We start from the raw sequence: 19561 nt of genomic DNA, 5'->3' as shown, positions 1-19561 counted from the left end.
GGGGGGGGGGCAGAGAGAGAGAGAGAGGGAGAAGCAGACTCCCTGCTGAGCAGGTAGCCTGATGTAGGGCTCGATCCCAGGACCCTAAGATCATGACCTGAGCCAGAGGCAGAGGCTTAACCGACTGAGCCACCCAGGCGCCCCACTACAGTTTTGTACTATAACTTGAAGTGCGGAATTGTGACAACTCCAGCCTTGTTTTTTTTTTTTTTTGTTTTTTTGTTTTTTTGTTTTTTTTTTTTTCTTTTCTTTTCAAGATTGCTGTGGCTGTTTGGGGTCTTTTGTGGTTCCTTACAAATTTTAGGATTGTTTGTACTTGCTGTGAAAAATGCTGTTGGTATTTTGATAGGGATTGCATTAAATGTGTAGATTGCTTTGGGTAGTATAGACATTTTGACAATATTTGTTCTCCCAATCCATGAGCACAGTATATATTTCCATTTTTTTTTTTTTGACATCGTGAATTTCCTTTATCAGTATTTTGTAGTTTTCACAGTACAGGTCTTTCACCTCTTTGGTTGGGTTTATTCCTAGGCATCATTATTTTTGTGCAATTGTAAATGGGATCATGTATCAGTTCTAGCAGCGTTTTGGTGGAGTCTTGTGGGTTTTCTATATAAGGTAGTATGTCATCTGTGAACAGTGAAAGTTTTACTTCTTCCTTGCTGATTTGGATGCCTTTTATGTTGTCGTTGTTGTTGTCTGATTGCTGTGGCTAGGACTTCCAGTACTATGTTGAATAAAAGCGGTGAGAGTGCACATCTTTTTTTTTTTTAATATTTTATTTATTTATTTGACAGAGAGAGACAGCCAGCAAGAGAGGGAACACGGGCAGGGGGAGTGGGAGAGGAAGAAGCAGGCTCCCAGTGGAGAAGCCTGATGTGGGGCTCGATCCCAGGACTCCGGGATCACACCCTGAGCTGAAGGCAGATGCTTAACGACTGAGCCACCCAGGCACCCCACACATCCTTGTCTTATTTCTGATGTTAAGGGAAAAAAAAGATTTTCAGTTTTTCCCCACTAAGATGATATTAGTGTGGGTTTTTCATATATGGCCTTTATTATGTTGAAGTATGTTCCGTCTAAATCTACTTTGTTGAGGGTTTTTATTGTGAATGGGTGTTGTGTTTGGCAAATGCTTTCTCTCTCTCTTTTTTTTTTTTAAGTGGGCTCCACACCCAGTAGAGCCCAGCATGGGGCTTGAACTTATGACCCTGAGATCAAGACCTGAAGTGAGATCAAGAGTCGGATGCTTAACCAACTGAGCCACCCAGGCGCCCTTCAAATGCTTTTTCTACATCTATTGAAATGACCATATGGTTATCATTTCTCATATTGATGTGATGTATCACATTGATTAATTTGGGAATATTGAACCACTCTTAAAATCCAGGAATAAATCCCACTTGATCATGGTGAATGATTTATAAATATATTATTGGATTAGATTTGCTAGTATTTTGTTGAGAATTTTTGCATCTGTGTTCCTCAGTGATCCTGACCTCTAGGTCTCTTTTTTTGAGGCATCTTTATCTGGTTTTGGCATCAGGGTAATGTTTGCCTCATAGAATGAGTTTGGAAGTTTTCCTTCTTCTTGTATTGTTTTAAAATAGTTTAATAGGTATTAATTCTTCTTTAAATGTTTGGTGGAATTCCCCTGGGAAGCCACTTTTGTTTTTTAGGAGCTTTTTGATTACTGATTCAATTTCTTTGCTGGTAATTGGTCTGTTCAAATTTTCTATTTCTTCCTGTTGCAGTTTTGGTAGGTTATATGTTTCTAGGAATTTATCCATTTCTTCCAGGTTGTTGAATTGGTTGACATATAGTTTTTCATAATATTCCCTTATAAGAGTTTGTATTTCTGGGGTGTTGGTTATTATTTCTCCTCTCTCATTTGTGATTTTATTTATCTGGATCCTTTCTCTTTTTTCCTTGGTAAGTCTCGTTAGAGGTTTATCAGTTTATTTGGGGGTTTTGTTTTGTTTTTTGTTTTTTCAGTGAACCAGCTCCTGGTTTCATTGATCTGTTCTGTTGTATTTTTAAGTTTCTGTAACATTCATTTCTGCTCTAATCTTTATTATTTCCTTCCTTCTGTTAGTTTTAGGTTTTGTTTGTTATTCTTTTTCCAGCTCCTTTGGGTGTAAAGTTAGGTTATTTATTTGAGATTTTTCATGTTATTGAGGTAGGCCTGTATTGCTATTAACTTCCCTCTTAGAACTGCTTTTTTTTTTTTAAAAATATTTTTTATTTATTTATTTGACAGAGATAGAGACAGCCAGCGAGAGAGGGAACACAAGCAGGGGGAGTGGGAGAAGAAGAAGCAGGCTCATAGCGGAGGAGCCTGATGTGGGGCTCGATCGCACAACAACGGGATCACGCCCTGAGCCGAAGGCAGATGCTTAACTGCTGTGCCACCCAGGTGCCCCTAGAACTGCTTTTGCTGTGTCCTGAAGGTTTCAAACAATTGTGTTTTCATTTTCATTTCTTCTCATGTACTTTTTAGTTTTTTCTTTTGTTTCTTAGATGACTCATTCATTGTTTAGTAGCATGTTATTTAACCTCCATGTATTTGTGGTCTTTCCAGGTTTTTTCTTGTGGTTGACTTCTAGTTTCATAGCATTGTGGTCAGAAAAGATGCATAGGATGACTTCATTCTCTTTGAATTTGTTGAGGCCTGTTTTGTGGCCTAACATGTGATCTCCATGCTGGAGAATGTTCCGTGTGCACTTGAAAAGAATGTGTATTCTGTTGTTTCAGAGTGGACTGTTCTGAATATTTCTGTTAGCCATCTGGTCCAGTGTGTCATTAAAAGCCATTGTTTCCTTGTTGACTTTCTGTTTAGATGATCTATCCATTGATATAAGTGGGGTGTTAAAGTCCCTACTATTATTGTGTTATTATGAATTAGTTCCTTCAAGTTTGTTATTAACTGTTTTATGTATTTGGATGCTTGGTGCATAAACATTTACAATTGTTACCTCTTATTGGATTGTCCCTTTTATTATTATATAGTGTCCTTCTTTGTCTGTTGTTACAGTCTTTGTTTTAAAGCCTGTTTTGTCTGATCTAGGTACTGCTACTCCGGCTTTCTTTTGACACCCATTTGCACGATAAATGTTTCTCCATCCCCTCACTCTCAATCAGCAGATGTTTTTAGGTCTGAAATGAGTCTCTCGTAGGCAGCGTACAGATTGGTCTTGGTTTTTTTATCCATTCTGACACTGTATGTCTTATTATTGGTGCATTTAGCCCATTTACATTCAAAGTAATTATTGATAGATATGTATTTATTGCCATTTTATTACTTGCTTTGTGGTTGTTTCTGAAGATTTTCTCTGATCCTTTCTTGTTCTTTCATGGATTTATAGTTTTCTTACATGATATATTTGGATTTCTTTCTCTTTATTCTTTGCCTGTTTATTAGTAGTTTTTGATTTGTGGTTACCATTAGGTTTGTATGTAACATCTACATATAGCAGTCTATATTAAGTTGATAGTTATCTAAGTTTGAACTCATTCTTTACTCTTTTCTTCCCCATGTTTTAGGTATATGTTGTCATACTTTATAGCCATCTATTTTGTTAGTTCCTTGACTGATTTTTACAGAAATATTCATTTTTGTTGCTCTTGTGCTTCCTACCTTCATACTGTCATTTTTTGTCTTTCCTTTCCACTCAAAGAGTCTCCTTTAATATTTCTTGCTGGGCTGGTTTAGTGGTCATGAACTCCTTTAGTTTTTGTTTGTCTGGGAAATTTGTTATCTCTCCTATTCCAAATGATAGCCTTGCTGGATAGAGTATTCTTGCCTTTGAATATATCACCCCACTTCTTTCTGGCTTGGAAAGTTTCTAATGAAAAATCCATCGATACTCTGAAGGGGTTTCCATTGTATGTAACTGTCTTCTTTTGTATTGTTGCTTTTAATATTTTTTCTTTATCACTATATTTTGCCATTTTAATTATAATATGTCTTCGTGGGGCACCAGGCTGGCCCTGTCAGTCGAGCCTGAGACTCTTGATCTCAAGTTTGTGAGCTTGAGCCCCGTGTTGGGTGTGGAGCCTACTTAAAATTTAAAACAACAACAACAACAACAACATGTCTTGTTGTGGATCTGTTTCTGTTGATTTTGTTGGGGGTTCTCTGTGCCTCCTAGATCTGGATATCTGTTTCCTTTCCCAGAGGAGTGAAGTTTTTAGCTATTACTTCTTCAATTTTCTGCCCCCTTTTCTCTCTCTTCCTCTTCTGGGACTCCTATAATAAGAATGCCGTTACGTTTGATGGAGTCACTGAGTTCCCTAAGTCTATTCTTGTTTTGCATAATTCTTTTTTTCTCTCTTTTGTTCAGCTTGATTACTTTCCATTACTCTGTGTTCTAGGTCATTAATTTGTTCCTGTGCTTCTTCCAGCCTGCTGTTCATTCCATCAAGCATTGTTTCTCATTTTATTTATTGAGCCCTTTATCTCTGCTGTGTTATTCCTTATCTCTGTGTTAATGGTCTCACTGATGTCTTCCCCTCTTTTCTCAAGTCTAGTGAGTATCTTTATGATCATTGCTTTATTTTTTTATTATTATTTTTTGGTTTCCATTTGTTCATTGATCTTCACAGGGGAGTTAAAATGGGAGGGAGCTTCAGCATCACCCCCCTTCCCAGATGGCAAGAGCTTCAAAGCGCATGCAAGATAGTACAGTCACTGCTTCCTGGGAAGGTGTGAGCTGGGGGCTGTGAGCTCTCTGGCCCTGGCCTTGGCAATCAAGGTAATGGAGCAACAGCTGCTTTCCTAAGCCCGAGTGAGGCAGGGTGCACCCGCACAGATTGTGAAACAGGGTTCAGGATTTCTCCTCTCATAACTGAGAGACCAGAGGTCTGTACCCTTGGCCCACGCCTCCAGTGGGTTAAAGAGCATCACCACTCTGGCTGCTTGGAAGGGTTTAACCAGAGTGAATCTTGTAGTGACTGATGCCGGAGCAGCTGGTGAGAGCTGCCTCCCTTGCATTCTGTCTCCCAGCACAGTCTGGGGAAGATGGACACAAGCTTTAGTGAGGGCTAGAGCCTGTCTCAGAATCAGGTCCCACAGGGGTGAGTTCAGACAGGCAAGGAGGGGGACAGTGGGCTGAAGAGAAGAGAAGGTGGGGATGCAGCACCATTCAAGGACAATCTAGGCTTGGAGCCCACCTCCTTCAGACTGAGCAGGAGGCTGAGGTAAGCCCACAGCTGGGCCCTCCAGGCCCATCCTGGCAGCAGGGTATGGGCCATTGTTGCAAACCAGTGTTTTTCCCAAGAAGAACCTGTGTAGAGCCATGACTTCCTGATTCTTCAGCTAGCCCTCTCCCCTGTCAGAATGTCTGGTCCTCCACTTCCACAGTGAGATGGTTGGAGTGTGGCACAGGGCACAGTCCAGCTGGAATGAGCACGCACTGCCTGCCTGTGGCTCTGAGGACAGAAGTTCCTTTGCCTTTCCAGTTGAACTTCAGCAAGTGACTAAATATTCAGAAGCAGGACTGCTCTGGGTTGGGGCCATCATTCAGGAACTCACGGCCCAGCCCAGGGCCACACCGGCCACAGGACACTTTTAAGGCTTCAGGTGTATTGTGCTCCTGATGCTTGGCCACACGCTCAGCATGCATGGTCTCAGTGAAAGTGGCTGTGTGTTCATACTTTGAGCAGCTAAAGAAAAGCTCATAGTCTTACTTGGTGCATACATAGACAAGTGGCTCCAAGTGATTCTGGAAAACCTCATTCCCAGAGAAGCTGCAGAATGACATGGTGCCAGAAGGACCATAGGGTGACCACTGCCTCGGAGAGATCTGAGGCCAGTGGCTAATGAATGCCTGGCCTGCACTGGGGCCTCAACCCTCCTCTCAAGCATGATCATTGCTCTAAGTTCTCTGTCAGGCATGTGACTTATATCCGTTTTACTTAGATCTCCAGCTGTGACCTTGTCCTGTTCTTTTATTTGGGACAAATTCCTCTGTCTTCTCATTTTGTCTAAGTCTCTGTGTAGGAAAGTCACCTATGTCTCCTGTTCTTGAGGGTAATGGCTTTATGAAGAAGAGGTCCTGTAGTGCCCTGCAGTGTAGTGTCCCCTGTTCCCCAGGGCCTGGCACTTCTCAGAGTGTGTCCAGTGTGTGCTCTGCTGTTGTGGCCTGGACACTTTATCCTTCAGGCCAGTCATCTGCAGAGGCTTTTTGTCTGTTGTGGGCAGTGTTTGGTCTCTGGTCTAAATGTGGTGCATTTTAATTAACTAAGTGTGCTCTGGTCTGCTTGTGAAATGACACATATCTCCACTGTCACCAGAACTGAGGCCTCACCAAAACTCCTGGGTCAGGAGATATGGTATTGGCAGGGATTTGGGCCAGTCTTCTGGGAAAGCACACACTGAGCTTGAGGCAAGGGTGACTAGAAAGGGCAGTTCTTCCTTTCTAGGGGCAGGGCGAGGGGGCAGGGCTTGGTGTAAGCAAGTTAGACAGTGAGTGTCAGCCCTGTGCTTATGCTGAGGGCAGGGAAGGGAAATAATGCCAGTTAGTTCCTTTGTTCCTGGAGGATTCTCTCTGTTGAATGCTGCCTCTTTGGGACATGCTCCAAGATGAGCAATTAACCTCCCCACTTTGTGTTCTAGGCACTCTTCAGATTGCTGTTTCCACACTGTATGTCTGGAGGCTGATTGCCTTCTCTCCAAAAGCAGTCCCCACGTCCTCTGAGCTCTCCCACATCCAAGCCTGCTGACCTTTAAAACTCCAGGCTTTAAGCCCTGTTGGTTAAAAGAACTCACAAAACTCACCTCGCTTTCCAAGGCCATTGCTATGGGTATTCGTCTTTCCTGTGTGTTCTCCTGTGTGTAGAGTATCTCTCGCCCATCTCTGGGACTGCAGCTCCCTCCGCATTGGCAGCTCCACAATCTATTTCTCTCCCAAGCTGAGTCTCCACACTTCTACATTCTTCAGTGTGGCCTCCTCTCTACCTTGAATTGTGGAGTTTGTCCTGCTAGTCTTCAGATCGATTTCTGGGGTATTTAGGATGATTTGATAGTTACTAAGTTGTATCCGTGGGACATGGTGAGCCTAGGACCCTCCTACTCTGCCGCCACCTTCCAAGAACTCCTGTAAACCTGTATTTAAAGGGTTCATGTGATTAGGTCAGTCCACCCTGATAAAATGCATAGCTTGAGGTTAACTAATTTGAGAACTTAATTACATCTGCAAAATTCCTTTCCCCAGGTGTCTTATTTTCCTGGGCTGCACAACAAATTATCCCAAACGTGGTGACTTATAACAAGAGAAATTTATTGTCTCACAGTTTTGGAGACCAAAAGTCCGAATGTCAAGGTGTTGGGAGGTTGGTTGGCTTCTGGAGCCTCTGAGGGAGAGTCTGTTTTATGCCTCTCCCAGCTCGTGGTGCTTGTTAGCAATCTTTGGTGTCCTTAGCTTGTAGCTTTGTCACTCTTTGTCTCCATCTTCACATGGCCCTCTTCCTCTGTGTGTCTCTGTATCCGCCCTACTTATAAGGACACTAATATTGAATTTAGGGTCTACTCTACTCCGGTATTACCTCATCTTAACTAATGATATCTGCAAAGAACCCATTTCCCAAATAAGGTCACGTTCTGGGTTTTGGGTGGGTATGAATTTTGGGGGAACGCTATTCAACCCCTAACAGTCCACGATGGCTCCCTAAAATTGATGTCTGTCTCATGCATGAAATATATCCAATTCACCCCAATATCCTCAAGTCCTCACCCATTCCAGGATCAATTCTAAATCCAAAATCTCATCTAAATATCAACTCCACAGATCCCAAATGTGATAATCTAAGTCAGGTATGTGTGAGACTGGGTATTAACTTGTTATTTGAAGAAATGGCCTGTAAACTGGAGTTTAGAAATAATTTTGTTTTGTGGGGACCATTTATATAAGGTAACTTAACCAATCTTAATTACGATTACTATTACCATTAAAAAAGACAGCATATATAGCTAAGATATATCACATGTATTAAACACTGAATATTCATTATGTACCAGGCACTCTTTAAGGTGCTAGGAATATATGATAAATTAAAATTGACAAAACCCCAGCCTTCATATTTACATTCTGGAACTAAATATGTTCCAAATTGGTAAGAAATCATTATTTTCAGAGAGTATTCTTTACCTTACATGAATAAATTTTTTTTGATGATTTCTATTTGTGTAGAGCACATATATGAATAGGCCTCAGAAATTCAATTTGTTGGTTATAATGTTGGTGAGAGGAATGACTGGCTCTCTTGCCTTTAGAACCTACACTGCTATTATATTTCAGCTTAGTTCAACATAAACATTTACTAAGAACCACCATTTGCGCCACTCTTTGGCATGTCATTTGAGGTCATATGTGTCTGCCTGCATCCTAAATGACCTCTACATCCCCTTACTTACCTTATGTCCCAGCCACATGGAAATACTTGCTGTACCCTGAATGCATTTTTAAAAATTGTTATTTTTTTAAATTTAATTTAAAATAAATTAAAATTAAATTAAATTAACTACCTAAAATTTAAATTCTAGGTAGTTAACATACAGTGCAATACTGGTTTCTGGAGTAGAATTCAGCAATTCATCACTTACATACAACACCCAGTGCCCATTGTAACAGGTGCCCTCCTAATACCCATGGGCTAGATGGCTGCATCTAGCCCATCCCACACCCACTTCCTTCCATCAACCCTCAATTTGTTATCTATTGTTTTTTTTGTTGTTTGTTTGGTGTTTTTTTTTTTAAGATTTTATTTATTTATTTGACAGAGAGACAGCCAGCGAGAGAGGGAACACAAAGCAGGGGGAGTGGGAGAGGAAGAAGCAGGCTACCAGCCTAGGAGCCTGATGCGGGGCTTGAACCCAGAATGCTGGGATCACGCCCTGAGCCATAGGCAGACGTTTAACAACTGTGCCTCCCAGGCGCCCCTGTTCTCTATTGTTAAGAGTCTGTTATGGATTGTTTCCCTCTCTCCTTTTTTTCTTTTCCCCCTTCTCATATGTTCATCTATTTTCTTTCTTAAATTCCACATATGAGTGAGATCATATGGTATTTATATTTCTGTGATTTATTTCACTTAGCATAATACTCTCTAGCTCCATCCATGTCCTTGCAAATGGCAAGATTTCATTCTTTTGGATGGCTGAGTAATATTCCATTGTGTACACCACATTTGCTTTATCCATTCATCAGTCAGTGGTTGTCTGGGTTCTCTCCGTAGTTTGGCTATTGTAGATAATGCTGCTATAAACATCAGAGTGCATGTATCCCTCTGAATCTGTATTTTTGTATCCTGCGGGTAAATATCTAGTAGTGCAATTGCTGGATTGTAGGATATGAACACACCTTTTTATGACACACTGTGCTTTTGTTCATGTTCTTCTTTCTGCCTAGAAATGCTTTATGTTATTGGAAACTTACTCGTTCTTCAAGACACAGCACCCATGGTACTGCTTCTGTGGAGTCTTCATATCTGCTATCCCATGGCCAGAGTTAATTGTACCTTATTCTACGTTCCTACGTGATTTTGTCTCTACTTCGCTCAGCATCCTTATTGGGTCTTCTTTATATTATTATAAACTGATTAGTTTCTCCAACTAAATTATAAACTATTTAAAAGAATTAATATTTATGTGCCTTGCGCATAGTAGGCAAATAGTGAATGAATAAATATACATTTAAAATGTTTTTGAACCACTAAATTCTATACCTGAAACTAATATTGGGGCGCCTGGGTGGCACAGTCGTTAAGCGTCTGCCTTCAGCTCAGGGTGTGATCCGGCGTTCTGGGATCGAGCCCCACATCAGGCTCTTCCGCTAGGAGCCTGCTTCTTCCTCTCCCACTCCCCCAGCTTGTGTTTCCTCTCTCGCTAGCTGTCTCTCTCTGTCAAATAAATAAATAAAATCTTTTTAAAAAAAACCACAAAAACAAAAACAAAAAACCTGAAACTAATATTACACTGTTAACTAACTAGAATTTAAATAAAAACTTGAAAAAAATAAAATAGTGTTAAATTTCAAAATACACGAAATTATTAACAAGAGTTCCTGATGCCTTAATTTATATGGAAAAATGTTTATTGCTTTGTTAGATATATTTTCATTGTAAAAGCATGGGAATATAAGAATTATTTATTATTTATGAATGAAACACTATTCAATGAGAAATTAAATAGTAAATATAAAAACCAAAATGATATTTTACACATAATAGTGATTAGAGATTTTTAGGTTTCTGGCACAAAATCTTTTCTTTGTTATGCACTTTCTTGAGCACTGTGTATGTAACACATCCACTAATACTCAAAAAGTGGTTGGAAAGAATAATGTAGTTAAAATGATAGGCCATTTTTATATTGTAATTGTGCAAAAAATCAGAAGTAAGTCATACTTTCTGTATTTTGACAACATGTGAAAGTAAAGGATTTTTTCTATTATACCTTTGTGATTACTATACATATTTACCTGTTTTGATAATGGAAGTCTTTTTGTTAGCATATTAGTGACTTGGGAAAGAGTTTTTAATATGTGGCAAGGTTGATATTCTTGGCATAGTTGTTTAAAGATGGAAACCTTGGGAAGCAAAATAAATCATGAGCTAACTTGAAATATTAGAGCTTTTAATTTACAATACTGTTCTGCTTTGGCATTTTATTCTTGTTTGGAATTTTTGTTTAAATGATTAGAAAACATAATAGATTTGAATTTCCCTGATNATTTCCCTGATTGATGGCTAATGATTTTGAACATTTTTTCATGTGTCTGTTAGCCATTTGTATGTCTTTGTTGGAAAAGTGTTCATATCTTCTGCCCATTTTTTGATTTGTTTATTTGTTTCTCGTGTATTGAGTTTGAGAAGTTCTTTGTAGATCTTGGATACCAGTCTTTTATCTGTAGTGTCATTTGCAAATATCTTCTCCCATTCCGTGGGCTGCCTCTTAGTTTTTTTGACTGTTTCCTTGGCTGTGCAGAAGCTTTTTATCTTGATGAAGTCCCACAAGTTCATTTTTTCTTTCATTTCTCTTGCCTTTGGAGATGTGTCATGAAAAAAGTTGCTCTGGCCGATATCAAAGAGGTTGCAGCCTATGTTCTCCTCTATGATTTTGATGGATTCCTGTCTCACATCAAGGTCTTTCATCCATTTGGAGTTTATCTTTGTGTATGGTGTGAGAGAGTGGTCAAGTTTCATTCTTTTGCATGTAGCTGTCCAATTTTACCAGCACCGTTTATTGAAGAGACTGTCTTTTTTCCACTGGATGTTTTTTCCTGCTTTATCAAAGATTAGTTGCCTGAAGAGCCGAGGGTCCATTTCTGGGTTCTGTAGAAGGGCCATATGCACCCCAATGTTCATAGCAGCATTGTCCATAATAGCTAAATTGTGGAAGAAGCCAAGATGCCCTTCAACAGATGACTGGATTAAGATGATGTGGTCCATACATACAATGGAATATTACTCAGCTATCAGAAAGAACGGTTACACAACATTTGCAGCAACATGGACGGGACTGGAGGAGATTATGCTAAGTGAAATAAGTCAAGCAGAGAAAGACAATTATCATATGGTTTCTCTCACTTATGGAACATAAGAAATAGGAAGATTGGTAGGAGAAGGAAGGGAAGAATGAAGGGGGGTAAACAGAAGGGGGAATGAACCATGAGAGACTATGGACTCTGGGAAACAAACTGAGGGCTTCAGAGGGGAGGGGGGTGGGGGACTGGGATAGACTGGTGATGGGTAGTAAGGAGGGCACGTATTGCATGGTGCACTGGGTGTTATACGCAACTAATGAATCATGGAACACTACATCAAAAACTAAGGATATACTGTATGGTGACATAATAAAAAAAAAAAGAAAGAAAACATAATAGAGGAAAAATTGTTGCAATTTACTGTCTCTCTCAATTGGCAGACAAGCCATTCTAACCATTTCGTGTTTGCTCACATCTATTGCAGGCTGAGTCCTCCTGTCCTTCCACTGTGCTCCTTAAAGGAAATACATCTGTCTACTGATAAATTTTTCAGAATGGAGCCATCTGGAATTACCAATGGTTGTTTTCTTTCTGTTCTAACAAGGGAGGTAAGGGGAAAAATTCCAATGCGTGTCATACTTTGGAATTAAAAAACAACAAACCTCACAAAGAGGAACCTAGGTACTCTGTGAGCATTTCGTAATGTGCTTATTTACGAATACCCACCATCTGCATCGACATGGATGGGACTAGAGGGGATTGTGCCAAGTGAAATAAGTCAAGCAGAGAAAGTCAGTTATCATACAGTTTCACGCATATGTGGAACATAAGCAAGCACGGAGGACCACAGGGGAAGGGAGGGAAATCTGAAGGGGGAGAAATCAGAGAGGGAGACAAACCATGAGAGACTCTGAACTCCGGGGAACAAACTGAGGGTTACAGAAGGGAGGGGGGCGGAGGGATGGGGTAACCAAGTGATGGGTATTAAGGAGGGCATGTGATGTGATGAGCACTGGGTGTTATATGCAACTAACGAATCATTGAACACTGCATCAAAAACTAATGATGTACTGTATGCTGGCTAACAGAACAGAATAAAACAAAATAAACAGCTAAAAGACAGGAGGAAGAGTTACTACTGTGTGGCACAAAAATCCCTATTTTTTTTGTGTGTATTTATTTTTTTTTAGTAAGCTCTACACCCAAGCTCGAACGCACGACCCTGAGATCGACAGTTGCTCACTCCGACTGAGCCAGCCAGGTGCCCCCAAATCCCGTTTTATCTTTCCATTCCTCCTGAGCGTTCCTGCCTTGCCTGCTCTCCACCCCTACTTTCCAAGCACTTTGCCAGCATCTAGTTCATCTTAGCTTACATGGAAGAAATAAGCTCTAGAATTTTTTTTTTCCTATCAGATTTACAAATGGGGACGTTAAAGTACAAAAAAAGTCATTTGCTGCGATTTATGAGATATATTCCGGACTAAGGCCTAAAAACCATTTCTTCTATAGTAATAAAGATACTTGTGTATTTTTACTGAAACCGAGAAAATCTGTAATATACACATTAATAGTTAACGCTGACATTTAGTAATTGCTTCTTTTAATCGTAGCGAGACCCATCGGAGACAGTGTCTGTGAAAGATGTTTTGGCCCGTGCAGCAGCAAAGGGTCTCCTGGATGGAATTGAGTTGGGTAAATCTTCGAAACGGGAGAAGAAGAAGAAAAAATCAAAAATATCATTGCCGAAAGCTCCCACTAATGACAATAACGGCATCCAAATGAAAATCGCTGAGTTCCTGAATCGGGAAACTAACGCAAATGCGAATCGGTCAGAGACATTAACAACAAAAACATCTCTTCCACAGAAAAATGCGACTTCCTCCGGTTCTTCCTTGCAGGTCAGAAAACCCGGCAAGCCTGCCGCCGATCCCTTAGTGCCGACGTTCTTGAAGAACACACCGCACCCCAGACCGTATGAGCGGCAGACAAACTTCGTAAGACCTCGCCCGGCAGACAGAGTGATTGCCCTGAAGCCTATAGAGATTGTTTTACCTCCAGTCATGTTACCGTTTTCAAGTCCCCACGGGATCAAATCTCAGATACCAACTCAACATTTTTACTATCATTGGGTTGGACCCAAGACCGGTTACTTTCCCTCACCATCAATAAGCAGAAGAGGGGAAAAGCCTAAAGAAAACTTACCTTCCTCCCTACTCAGGCATCCTCGACCATGGCTTTGACTGTCTTGTGTTTTTTTACAGGGGTCAAGAGCAGTGGATTTTTTTTCAAAGTCTGGTATTTCTCTGAAGGTTAGATAACCCTACACGAGATACTCACTCTTTTGGTCACTTAGTATCTTCTAGATGTGATATTACCTTCAAGAGAATTAAGACAAGTGAGAAACAATAATGTAGGTGATTCAACAAAAGCCAAACTCCTGAACGTCAGCAGCTCAGTGCTGATCTGTTCTAGAACGTCCAGCTGCAGACTCAGTATCAGCTGTTAGAACTTGTCTCCCTCTTGCTAACTTTCAGTTGGGTCTCAGGACACCGTTTTAAGAGAAAGCTGCCACAATTTTTCCTGAAGGGAAACACCGTCTGCCTTATAACAGACTTGAGGCGGTTTATTGGGAAGCGTGGTTGGGGCAAAGATGCTGGCCTCTCACACCGACTTCAGCTTGCTTTTCCATATCTATTCGTTGTGTTTTTGACATTTTCAATCACTATGGAGGTCGATTTTTTGTCTTAAATATCAAAATATTCTTTAAACATGGGACGGCGGGAGTTTTTGTGCTGTGGCTGAGATTGAGTAGGAGCAGGAAGAACAGGCGGTCCCGAAGTCCCCGGTGTGGGTACTTCAGCTGCGCGTTTAGTACCAGAGCGAAAACAGTTCCTCGTTGAGCTTCCAGGATCCCAAGCAGATGGAACATAGCTCTCCCTGCTGCTGGTGCCAGATACGGTTGTAAAAAAGTGACTGTACACAGATTACCATCTACATAGTAGTAATTCTAACGAAGAGGCAAAACTGAATACAAGTGACACCTATTATTGAAGAAATCCATAAAAATGTCTGATTCTGTTCCAAGATCAGGTAAAATGGTCAAATCTACAAGTCATTCCGAATGGCACATGGTAATCAGACTTTGGTAAATCACTTCTGATGCACAATTAAAATATATTGTAGCACTATGTTAATTATATTAAAAGTCAATTCATCTTGAATGTATTATCAATTGCCTACCAAGAATTGGTATGATTATCATTTCTGGGTCTATTGATTCTTTTTTCATCATGGAAACAGAAATTGACACTAAATCAAGTAAGTTACAACTATGAAACCTATTGTTTAAAAAATGTTCATAGACACAAAGTTTGAATATAAAGTTCTATTTTCAGAATCCAGTTGTGTTGAACAGTGTTATGTAAATTCCTAAATGGTCAATTCACATGGCATGATTTCAGTAGAATATTATCCTCTTCAAGATGAATTTTTAGGTCTACTTTTGCTCAATGTTCTAGTCTTTCTTTTCTCACTTGAAGTGAGGATAAACAAAATGGTGAATTTCATTTTAGTAGTAATCTTTATTTTCACTGAAAATTTACATTTATCAGAATGTGTCAGTGAAGAAAGGGAACAGGCCTTTTAATACTTGAACTTCTGTTTTAAATCCCCAAGGAATTCTCAGTTATGACTTTCAAAAAGCACAGAAATGTTTTAAATGCCCAGCTTAATTTACTGATTTCAAAAATCAAAAATGATAGACCTTGTTACAAAGATTAGGTCTTTCCTCATACTGCCTACTGTCTGGCCCTGAGCACTCCAGGCCTCTGGAGCGCTAGCTAGTGCCGCAGAATTGAACTTTGTTGGGTCAAGAGCTGGTATTTTATCCCTGGAATCACTTATCCCTCCTGCCCCAGGCTGAAAAGTATTCCATCGTCCAAAAGTAGCAGGTCTGAGATACTTCTTTTCTGTGATGTTATAAGAACTCTCATTGTGGCTGGTACGCTTATGATTCACGTCCTGTCACAACTTAAGCCCCTTATTTTCAATATCTCATAGCATGCATCTTGTCACTATTTTTCTCTTTAGAAATATATGGAGATTCTGAATGATTCATTAAGCCTATAGTGTTCTTCTTTGAGGGTCTTCTAAGAAGGACATGATCAATTATTTAAGTACCTTTGTAGAGTAAAAAAGGAAAAAGACTTTGGATAAAAACAACGTGAGAATTCTAGTGAAGGAGAATATTGATTACACTCATATTTTCCTTTCTTGAGCTTCTTAAAGTGCTGCAAAAATCTAAAATAACAAATTTACCGGTAGATTCTCCAATAGCAAATTTTATCTGAAATTACTTACTACTGATATAATACCTGAAACCAGAATGAAATTTTTTCCTTCAGAGTAACTGCCTTTGAAAGAATAAGAAGAAACTGGGCCAGGGGCAGGGGAGATGCAAGATGAACCAAAAAAATGGGTACATACTCTAAATTCCACTTATCTTCCTTTTTTTTTTTTTTAAGATTTTATTAGAGAGAGAGTGTGTGCACAAGCAGGGGGAGTGGCAGAGGGAGAGGGAGAAGCAGACTCCCTGCTGAGCAGGGAGTCCAATGCGGGGCTGGATCGATCCCAGGACCCCGGGATCATGACCTGAGCTGAAGGCAGGCGCTTAACTGACTGAGCCCCCCACGTGCCCCTATTCTTCATTCTTTGACATCAGGTTCTTGAAGGGAATGAAAGCTAGACTATCTTAATACGAGAACGACTGCTTACGCAAGTCTTGAGTTGGTGACCAAGGATGCCAGCTGTCCTTCCTGATTGCCAAATAAGGGCAGTGTGACAGATTACTCAAAGTTACTTTCTAGTTCTTACCCAGTGGCAATCTGCAATAACAATCAAAGCAGAACCTTTCATTACTAAAATGATTTTTAATTTGAGGTAAGAATCATTTGAAAATAAAATGACTAGCGTGGAGACACTACACTTGTATTTCCATTCCTGGATCGATTGGATTGAGATGTCAGATAAATGAGCCAGACATTTTATGCAGCTGAGTTTATTCTCACAACATATTACATTAAAATGTGTAAAAGTGGTCAACAGCAAACGGGGCAGAAAGCAAAAGCAAACGTTCTTTCAGGATAAACAAGCTGCTTTGGATGGCAGGGAGTGCTCTCATTGATAAAGTGTGAGCGGAATCTTTCCTCTGAAGCTGAAATAAATTAAACTTCATTTTCCTGGCTGTATAACACACACGTCAGCTGTGTATTAGGTTAAGGAAGCCTGGCAAACTACAGAGCTGACGGTTTTACTAGTTAAATTGTGCTAGCTTCAGTTAGGGATATGTTTTTCATGTTGCTTGTGAAATCTTGAATTTGTATTGCGACGCTTATGAAATGAGTGTGTCATACGAGAAAAGGAGGAAAGATTTCCGGCGTTCTAGCAAGTGACCTTGTGTCGAATTGTCTTACAAATCTCCATCATGAAATCGGAGTGGATTTTTTAAAAAGTAGCAGTGCCAACAGTTTATCAGGAAGAACTTATTTTAATGGAAATGAGTCTAATGTCCCTTCATGCAATCAGACACAAACAAAAACAATGGTCCTAAGTAGCTACCGGTGACCTCTATCCAGGTGGAAACAAAGGGCTTGTGGACGTGTGTCTTGTAGGCGAGATCACGTGTGCTGTGAAGGATATTAAAAACAAAGCACCAAGCAGTACTTTCGGTTTGCAAAGGGAAGTTTTTGCCATAGGCATGTTGGCTCTTGCCCTTGACGCTGCCAAGGAGCACATAGATGAGGTGGCGAGTCTGCGTCTATCTAGCTGCTTTTAAAAAATAAAAGGACCTTTAAGCATTTTGCCATTTCTTCTACATATTCCAATAAAAATGTGACTACAAATCATTACAAAACCACCTTTTAGGCGATGTGTATAGTTCACTGAGATTACTTAGGCCTGGATACACTGTGAGATACTATCCAGTAAAGATAATACATTAACACATTAATGCAGTATACTTCAGTAAAAATAGAATAAATAAAATAAAAATATTTCAAGCCGTATTTAACAGGTTAATTAAAACAATGGTAAGAGGTACGACGCATGGCGGACACGGCCACCGTGTCGCAGGTCTAAAGAAGATGCATAGATAACTCAAGTGTCACCACAGCGTCGGGTGAAACACCGCGCCCTCTCACAGACAAATACACACATACTGTCACACGTACTTTTTGGCCATGGCAGAAAGTGTCTGAACGCTCTGTGTAACGTAATGAATTTTACAAAATTAATTGCATTTAGTACGCAAAGCTATTTTCAAAACAGAACATCTGCAATAAAGTTTTCGGTAGGTAAGACTATCATTCATCTTAACACATCCCATAATTGCATATATCAATCAGTTTGCTACTTAAAGCTAGCTCAGTGTTCTTGATCCTGAAAGCAAACAAAGGTATGCCTTAAAAAATGAACAGCGGGTTCTGGTAGAGATTTCCGATATAAAAACGGGTGACTTATTCAGAATTTTTATCACACGAAAACCTTTCGCTGTGGAGATAGAGATGAAAGACCATCGAGATTGAATTTTGAACAGCTTTTCAGAGGGCACAGTAAGGATTTTCTTAACACAATAATTTCTTATGATGGCACCGGTTACTTCAGAAAGAATAGCATACAGGCTGGTGAGAAGGAGAGTTCATTTCTAGGGTGGCATCGTTTTTGTCTTAACACTAGAGTGCTAGCGAACAGTTCCAGAATTCTGAGGGAAGAGGCAGGAGGCCACCTACTCCATTACGTTCTCTGGTGGCTAAGTACCATGAGCTAGGACTATCTCTACCACAAGTAACACCGTCTCTGGAAAATCTCGGCAGTCGAACAGGCTGTACGGCAGGCAGGATCCTGTTCTCTGCAACACGTTTGAGGCACACTGCAGGGGAAGAGGCCTGGACTGAGAGGGGGCAATGGTTTTATGATTAAGACCACTGTGTGAGGAACTTGGATGTGTTCCCCTCCTTCTACAGGGAATTCTAAGATTTCCTGACAATAACCGGGTGTGCCCAGAGTAACTGTGGAGAGACCCTTCCTCACCGATGCGGAAGCAGCATGACTGACAACGGAGTTGGGAGGCGTGGGTTCTCGTCCTGGCTCTCGCCAACTTCTGAGAGATCGTAGGCTATGTGACTGAGCCTCTTGGTACTTTACATGTATTTTTATTTCTCAAATGTGTTCAGTACCTTTCTCTACCTCATCAGACTCAAAATGGGATAAGAATGTGGAAACCGTTTTAACAAGTACATCGCAGTGGATAAACAATGTTACTTTTAATAACTGGATGCCTTAAAATGTTAATTTTGACATTAAAAAGTAAATAAGACTAATATTTAGATTGGTCTCCTTAGCAACTTCCTTTTACGACAACAATGTCAACAAGAGCCTAAATCTGTGTATCTTTAGAGGTGAGAAAAGAGAAGCAGGAAAATGCTATTTTGGGGAAACTTGTAAGCAGTCCATTGTTGCTATGTATATTTTGCTCTGATATGAAATTTTTAAATCTTGAAAAAAATATAAATTTAAAAATATATCTAGTAAAGTCCAACAAATTCTAATATTAAATACATAAATTCAGAAAGGTTCGATTTAATGTAATTTGTTGCCATGGACAATACATGATGGACAGACAGCTTTCTGGGCACAAAGCATGAGGGTATGACTGAGCTGGATACAGAATCCTAGCAGAACGTTTCACTAGGAGGACCAACATAATAATGTGGTGGTGGCGATCCAAAATATAAATGACATTTCCTCAACTCCAAATTGCATATTGGCTAATTATCAAACTAAGGATGAAAGGCGTACGAGGAATATTTCATTTTAATGTTGTTCATGTAGAGAATGGCCATCGTGAACTATAATTCTCTAGCTGCATTGTATAATATAAGGCAGAAGTTTGAAATATGTCCCACCCGGAATGCATTATGATTTTCTTTCATCTTTCTTTTTTTTTTAATCGGTTTGCAAACCATCTAGAAAGAAAGGCTATCTTTTGTTCGATTTTAATTTCTCAAATTTGGTTTGTTTTT

General features: G+C 40.0%; 1 protein-coding gene and 1 pseudogene across 2 annotated transcripts in view; one reads left to right on the top strand and one right to left on the bottom strand.

The window, feature by feature from the left end:
- Positions 1–14767, top strand: part of NSUN7 (NOP2/Sun RNA methyltransferase family member 7) — a 51561-nt gene extending 36794 nt beyond the window's left edge. For both annotated transcript variants that reach the window (XM_002926503.4, XM_034671910.1), the window contains 2 exons: positions 11968–12091; positions 13094–14767. In XM_002926503.4, the coding sequence (XP_002926549.1) occupies positions 11968–12091; positions 13094–13723 (754 nt within the window). In that variant the 3' untranslated portion in view covers positions 13724–14767. The remainder of the gene's footprint in view (positions 1–11967; positions 12092–13093) is intronic.
- Positions 5337–5765, bottom strand: LOC105240798 (annotated as a pseudogene).
- Positions 14768–19561: the final 4794 nt, after the last annotated feature.

Source organism: Ailuropoda melanoleuca, chromosome 11 (assembly GCF_002007445.2).
Source record: "Ailuropoda melanoleuca isolate Jingjing chromosome 11, ASM200744v2, whole genome shotgun sequence".
Taxonomy (NCBI): domain Eukaryota; kingdom Metazoa; phylum Chordata; class Mammalia; order Carnivora; family Ursidae; genus Ailuropoda; species Ailuropoda melanoleuca.
This window is presented reverse-complemented; position numbering and strand designations above follow the sequence as displayed.